This window comes from Nannobrachium achirus (assembly GCF_963921795.1).
Source record: "Nannobrachium achirus genome assembly, chromosome: 1".
Classification (NCBI taxonomy): Eukaryota; Metazoa; Chordata; class Actinopteri; order Myctophiformes; family Myctophidae; genus Nannobrachium; species Nannobrachium achirus.
This window is the reverse complement of record NC_137810.1, coordinates 43,564,829-43,572,328: the sequence shown is the minus strand read 5'-3', so window position 1 is coordinate 43,572,328 and position 7,500 is coordinate 43,564,829. Positions and strand designations below refer to the sequence as shown.

General features: G+C 45.2%; 1 protein-coding gene across 2 annotated transcripts in view; it reads right to left on the bottom strand.

The window, feature by feature from the left end:
* nr5a2 (nuclear receptor subfamily 5, group A, member 2) overlaps positions 1 to 7,500 on the bottom strand; it is a 112,880-nt gene that overhangs the window by 47,556 nt on the left and 57,824 nt on the right. For both annotated transcript variants that reach the window (XM_080724754.1, XM_080724755.1), the window contains exon 6: positions 145 to 292. In XM_080724754.1, the coding sequence (XP_080580880.1) occupies positions 145 to 292 (148 nt within the window). The remainder of the gene's footprint in view (positions 1 to 144; positions 293 to 7,500) is intronic.

Below are 7,500 nucleotides of genomic sequence, written 5' to 3'. Positions count from 1 at the left end.
TGAGTAAAACTAAATCAAAATGTCCTGTCAAAATCAACACTGCCTCCTTCCTCCTCGTTCTATTCTATTATGTTCTCTCTCTCTCTCTCTCTCTCTCTCTCTCTCTCTCTCTCTCTCTCCGTGCGCTGTGGGCAGGTCACTCACCCTGGCTGAAGAGGACCAGGAACTTGAGGCAGACGAACTCGCGCTGGTCCAGCTGCAGCGAGCGCAGCTTGCACACCAGCTCCTGGGCGTGGCCCAGCAGGTTGTTGAGGGTCGCCCCCGCCTGCGACGCGATCACCGCATAGTCCACCTGGGGGGGAGGGGAGGGGGGGGGGGGAGAGAGAGAGAGAGAGTGAGAGAGGTCAATGAGGAGCAGAGGTGGACAAACTGGACATAGGTACTCAACCCCATACCCGTACTTCTCGTCAAACAATATTTGACTTTAGCTGAATTCCAATGCTAAAATGTCTCCTCGCTTCATCTGTCCTTCAGCATGGCGGTGGTTACGGAAATTGGTGACCTGCTGACCTGTTGTGTGACATCACATTGATGTCTCAGTGCCGCAATGTCTATAGCTGACCTGTTGTGACATCACATTGTTGACCCATATTTGGCAATGCCCATGTATGAATGCTCCATATGGCCAAGACAGAATTCATTTACAAATGCCTCAATGTCCATAGCTGACCTGCCCATACTGTATATGGAGTTCCCTGATGTCATCAATATTAAGCCCATAGCTTGGAATGCCCATATATGGACATATTGTGTGAGTCTCATGTGGTCTATAACATAAGACATCTATGATGTCAGACGTCAGTCATATCCTTATTTGGGAAAATATTTTGTCCACATTTTGTCCAACCAACTCCAAACACACTTGTAAATTAATTCCGTCCTGCGCGACCTTAAGGCGTCTTACTGGTTGTGTTTGTTACTGGAGTGTTTCTGTAAAGTAGTCTCATTGTTATTCGGTGCATTCTTAGTAAACTTAAGTTTGTGATCCTCATCTTCCTCTCCTGGGTCCTACAACGATTACAAACTAACAATGATAAAGGAACATTTTCAAAGATGCGACACAAGAGTTTGTAGATTGGCTATTTCCACTATTTGTCATCATTATGTCAAAGTAACATAGGTATGGTTAAGGCGAGGTACGTGAGACCGTTTCAAAGACTTTCTCAACACTTCTTTCTCTTCATTTGCTGACAGCCGCCGGGGTTCCCTTTGCACATGACGCGCCGGTGTGTAACTGTCCAAAAGCTTCTGTCCGTCTCTGTGATGATGATGATGTAGTCTCACCGTGGACGCACTTATCTGTCCATCAGCGAGAACAATCACAGCCCGCCAGGCTATATGACAACTAGACGGGCACGTTTACCCTGCCAGACTGTGGATCAGCCTTAAGTACAGCTGGCACATCTGACTGCTCTGTCGATATCCAGCTGTACTGATGGGACTCTATCTATCTAGCACCCTAGATCAGTGGTTCTCAACCTTTTCAGGCCACGACCACCGAAATAATCATATTTCAACTGGGGACCGAGAGTTGAGGCATTACATTTTGTATAACACGGTTCTATTATGAAAATAGCAGATCTACATGCTCACAACGCCTCGCAACGCAATTTCTGCCAATAATATGTCACAATTTGGCCAATGTTTAATTAGTCATTTTAGAGGTATTCCTTAGTCCTTAAATTGTCACTTTAGAAATGTGCAGATACCCTCTATACACTTATACTGTATGTTGGTTTGCTTACTGTTGAGTGAGAAAACAATGTTGCACATTAAGCTAATCATCTGGGGTTAGGGTTAGGGTTAGCTTTCCAAGCATCAGACCCTTCTTTCAACCCCAAACCTCTCTCTCTTTTTACCTCCCTCTCTTCCTTTGCCCGCAGCAAGAACGCCTTCATTTTCCAATCTTTCGCTCGAAGCGCTCCCTCCCTCCCTCCCTCCCTCCCTCCCTCCTTGCTCCTCCTCTTTCCATCCTTCTCTTCCTCTCACTCTTTTTCTCCATCCCCTTCACTCTCACCCGCTCGCCCGCTCGCTCTCTCTCTCTCTCTCTCTCTCTCTCTCTCTCTCTCTCTCTCTCTCATCTTCCTCCCTCCCTCTCGCTCGCTCGCTCCTGTTTTCAGGTGAATTTCATTCCGGTCCATTGGAAACCTCATATGTCCAAAACTGTTACTCTTCAGGTTTCAAATCTCAAAGTATGAAAAGTAGCAGATCTTTTCATACAGCTCGAAAACGCGTTGCAAAGCAGCGCGTTTCTAGCTTGCGAATCTGCTACTTTTGATACTTTTGTGTGACGCTGTACTATGATAAAGTAGACATTGATTTACGGATTTACACAAAAAGTTACAATATGGAGATAAGAGGTTTCTGCCCGACGGCAACGGTTTCATATCTGCAGCCGCAGCACATTTTGTCAGAGCGGTGGAGTCCTCAGCTGCCACTCACAGTAAGCAGGACCGTATTAAAGTTTTATATTTATTGACAATTCATTAGCATAATTGACTGCACCGGTGCTTTCTGTACACAGAGGGCTGAAGCAAAGCTCTGGGAGGGGAGGGAACACGGGTCAGGAGAACCCCTCTGCACACACATACACGCACGCACACGCACGCACACACACACACACACACACACACACACGCCTCCCAATTTGCAATTAAAAGCATACCTCTCACCTGAAATGTTTTCTCTATTGTCGCATGTTTTTTTTCAACCCCTCTCTCTATCTACCAATTGTGATAGACGGACACGGACAGACAGACAGACAGTATGTCCATCACAATAAAAATCCATTGAGTAAAAAATATGTGAGTGCTGCTGCATTAGCACATATATGAGGGGTTTACACCACATATTTGGCAAAAAATATATAAATGCATATTTTGCGTGCATATTTCATGCCATTATCAGTCAACATCGGTATCGGCAAATAAAGCTGACATTACGATATTGTTGTTGGTAAGCACACATTTTGCGCTGGTTATGTTGGTGTGTTGGTTATTTGCTGCCTACCAAGCTGTATTTCTGAACAGTTATTTCTTATAATGAAGATGTATTTGTTTCCATCGCACAAAAGGAGGAAATTATAACACCAAAAACAAAATAAACAGATATCGGTTATCGGCTAAATTGTTATTTTAAACATCGGTATCGGTATCGGCCAAGAATTTCATTATCGGTGCATCACTATTTACAAATAAAACATATAATAACCGTCTGTCTGCCATGCTATCCATCGACCTATCTCTCTCCCTCATCTCACTTTGGAGATGAAGAAGCTGCGCTGTTTACTAGCCTGCCCCCCCTACAACCCCCACCACCACCAAGGTGTCAATCAATTTACATAAAACCAACTGTGCATGAAATAACTTCACTGAAGGATTGGACTTCCTGATGACAGTGCCTAGGGTTATGGCCTCCTCGTCTGAAGTAAAAAAACACACTAATGTCACTACTTTAGACGTAGCGCTCACCCCTGGTGACCCAGGTACCGATCAATCAATCAATCAATAGCACTTTATCGTCGTTGTCGGGTGGAAACCTTGTACGTCCAAAACCGTTTGTTTTATATTTATCATTTTTTTAAATGATTTAAACTAGTGAAAACAGCCGATCTGCAAGCACACAACACCTCGCACCGCGAGGCGTTGTGTACTTGTAGATCGTCTGTTTGAACTAGTTTTGTGCAATGGCCTTGTATGATGAAGCAATGCTCTACTTTGTGAAAAAATTTACAAATTTGAAACTTGGAGATATGAGGTTTCTGCCCGACAGTGACGTTATAATCCCTTCAGGAGAGAAAGGCAAGGTAAATGAATGTATACATGGATAAATCCTCACAATCCTGCAGGAGACCTTGCTTAATCATTCATTCATTCATTCAATTCTGTCCAAACGTTGTCATTTTGGGTATATGCCTACATAACAAAAAGAGGCACATTCTGCGTTTGATCCCATGACAGGGAGCTGAACAAAAGAGAGACAAAATAGAAAGAGACAAAGAACAAATCTATAAAACACGAGCGCTGTTAGCTGATGTTAGAGGCCACGGGAGCAGGATAGAAAGAGACAGACAGAGGCACAATGACAGGTTTTAAATTAAACCCTCTGGTATTTCATAGATCTTGTCAAGGCCACTTTGAGAAGGACAGCGGACCGCATAAATGATGACAGCATGGCGGGGCAACTGGAAAGTTTAGCAGGCCACAGCTATACCGTAGCTAACAACCCAAACATTCCCCTTTTTGAGTCTTTCTTTCGTTTTCTTTCAAAGAATGAAAGAAAGGAAAGGGTTTTCCACTGTCAAGATGCTGTTCTGGAAATAAAACATTTTCAACAAAAAAAAAAGCTTATTTCAGACTGAGAAATAAAAACAAATAAGACTACTTTGAAGTTAGGGTGGACATTCTGTGTGGTTTGAGAAGAGAAGGAGGCTCGGTGTAAATCCAAGTTCTAATCGTTGGTGGTTATTTTGGAGAATTTATAAGGTGAGGAAAGAAGTGAAGCATGCGCGTGTGCTCGCGCGCGCAAGTCGCAGACGTACGTGAATGCATGTATGCATATATGCTTTGGACTCACTAACATGTGTGTCCATAAAGCCTTGCCTCCCCGGGTGTCGTGTGTCGCCACATTACTGGGCTAATCCCCCATGGTGCACTGGGGCCGGTCAGAAAGCGAGCGGCTTCCAGCTTTCTGACTGTCACGCAACCAGCAGGAACATAATGGAGCCCAGTGGGGCCGGGCGGCACATGGTCGCCTCGCCATTTACATACCTCTGATCCACACACACACACACACACACACACACACACACACACACACACACGCTTTCACCCTGGCCTGGACGCCAGGGGTGGAAGGTAATTAAGTACATTTACCGCCTTAAGTACTGTACTTAAGTACAATTTTGAGATATTTGTGCTACTTTACGTGAGTATTTCCAATTTCCAATACTTCTTCTACTCCAATATACATCTCGGATCCAAATATTGTACTTTTACTCCACTACAATTATTTGAAAACTTTAGTTACTAATTACTTATATTACATTTTACAATATTATATAAATCATACAACCAGTCTGGCAGCGTGAGGCTACAGAAAATGTCTAAGAGCGAGCGAGAGAGAAAAAGCAGCCAGTGAATATATTTGCATGTATGTGCCCATGCATGCATGCATGCACGTTGCCCTAAATTAGTGTATAGTGTAGGTGCATGTGCGCTTGTGTGTTTACAGGAGTTCCTCTCGTGCACGTGTGTGTGTGTGTGTGTGTGTGTGTGTGTGTGTGTGTGTGTGTGTGTGTGTGTGTGTGTGTGTGTGTGTGTGTGTGTGTGTGTGTGTGTGTGTGTGATGCAGTAACAGTATAGTGCTGTCACCCCTGGCCAACACTACAATAATAGGAGATAATGAACTGTTTGAGAGACTCCCCTCTCTCTCTCTCTCTCTCGCTCTCTGCCTGTCTCTAGCTGTCTCTTTCTCTGCTCTTACCCGTCTCTCTCTCTCTCTCTCTCTCTCTCTCTCTCTCTCTCTCTCTCTCACTTTCTCTCTCCTACTCCCCTCTCTCCATCTCTCTGTCTGCCTGTCTCTCTCTCTCCCCTCGACCGCCCCTTGTAACAGCAGCTGTTCATTAACCAAAACATGCAAACGAGACCTCAGTTCTACACCTCCCCTGACTCTCTACCTCCTCCTCCTCCTCCTCCTCCCTGCCACCTCTTTCTTCTCCTCCTCTCCTCCTCTTCTCCCTACTGAGGCCATCTCGCCTCACAGCCAGGCAGCGCTAATCAAACACGGAGTAGCACAGTGTACTGCTGGGAGTGTGTGTGTGTGTGTGTGTGTGTGTGTGTGTGTGTGTGTGTGTGTGTGTGTGTGTGCGTGCGTGCGTGCGTGCGTGCGTGCGTGCGTGCGTGCGTGTGTGTGTGCGTGCGTGTGTGTGTGTGTGTATACACGTGCGCACAACGGGGGCCCTGCCACTAAGCACTGGGCGTGGGAAGAGAGGACAGGAGAGGTGAGATGTCTGGAGGCACTCTCTTTGCGCGCTCGCGTGCACATGTTTGTGTGTGTGTGTGTGTGTGTGTGTGTGTGTGTGTGTGTGTGTGTGTGTGTGTGTGTGCGTGTGCGTGTGCGTGTGCGTGTACGTGTGTACGTTTGTGTGTGCGTGTGCGTGTGCTCTGTGTCAAACACCACTCAGATAATCCCAAACCCTTGATTCCTCCTGGACTGACCTCTCGCTCAATCTCTCTCTTCATCTCTCCCTGTGTGTCTGTCTCTCTCCAACACATTCTCACCCCTAAAGCGTCATACAACCGACGCGTTGTGAAGTACTGTACTGCGTCGGACGATAGACGCTTTGGGATTGCCTACTGTTTCAAGGGTTGGACGCATTGGGTGGTCTAAGAAGAAAGAAAAAAAAAGTAGTTCCGTCCTAAAACTCTCCGTGCTCGTCCGACCGTAGACGCAGTAGACGTTCCAAAGCGTCGCACGGGTGAAGCAGAAAGCGAGTTGGGAATGCGTCGGGAGGGTGAAGCAGAGGGGGTGAGAACGGGTCGCTCTCTCAGACAGTCATGCTGCTAATAAATGGACAGTCCATTTGGTTCTATTTGTACATTCCTTACAGACCCGTGAGGGTCCATTTGGAACCCCTCAAGGAAATGAGGTTTTTTGTGGTTAAAGCCTAATATTAAAGTAGAGATTTGAGAACTTTAGGCTTTACTGTACTTTTCCTGCATTCTTTTTGGAAATACCTGTTTCCCAAGGTTCTTTTCATTGTACAGCCTTGCTAATTCTTCTCTTATGTTACTGAAAACAAATGTCACTTTTCGACACTTCTTTTCATTGGCAACAATAATCTGAATAGCATTTATATAACAGCACCTTTGCAAATGCCCTCCTTTCTCACTGTCAATGTTCTGACAATGTACTGACGTGTTCTCAAAGGTCACATCTGTACATGAACCATGGAATCTTTGAGCTCCTGGAAGACCCAGAATACATGCAGGTACAATACAGCACAACCTCACTAGGCTAGACAAATAGAAGTACACATTCTTAATTAAAGATACACTATGTAACTTTCATGTCTCACACCGGATCCCAACTCGTGTGGTGCCCCACACCAGTGCTGACACTTTGACCACTGACCATTATCTCCATTACATGTCGTCACGGTAAATGTTTCTGCTAGTTCTTGGCTTGGGAGACATTTTGACCTTCAGGCAGTACCACTCGTCACAGGATATAAATCGTTTTTGTCGCGTATGTCCAAAACTGTTCGTTTTGTATTTATTTAGCATTTTAAAAATGATTTACAATAGTGAAAATAGCCGATCTACAAGCACACAACGATGCGAGGCATTGTGTGCTTGGAGATCGGCTATTTTCACTAGTTTTGTGCAACAGTCTTGCACGATTAAGCGGGGCTTTGCGAAAAAAAAACATACAAATTTGGATATACAAGGTTTCTGCCCAACAGTGACAATATAAATGTAGCAATAAAAGCGCAGGGAG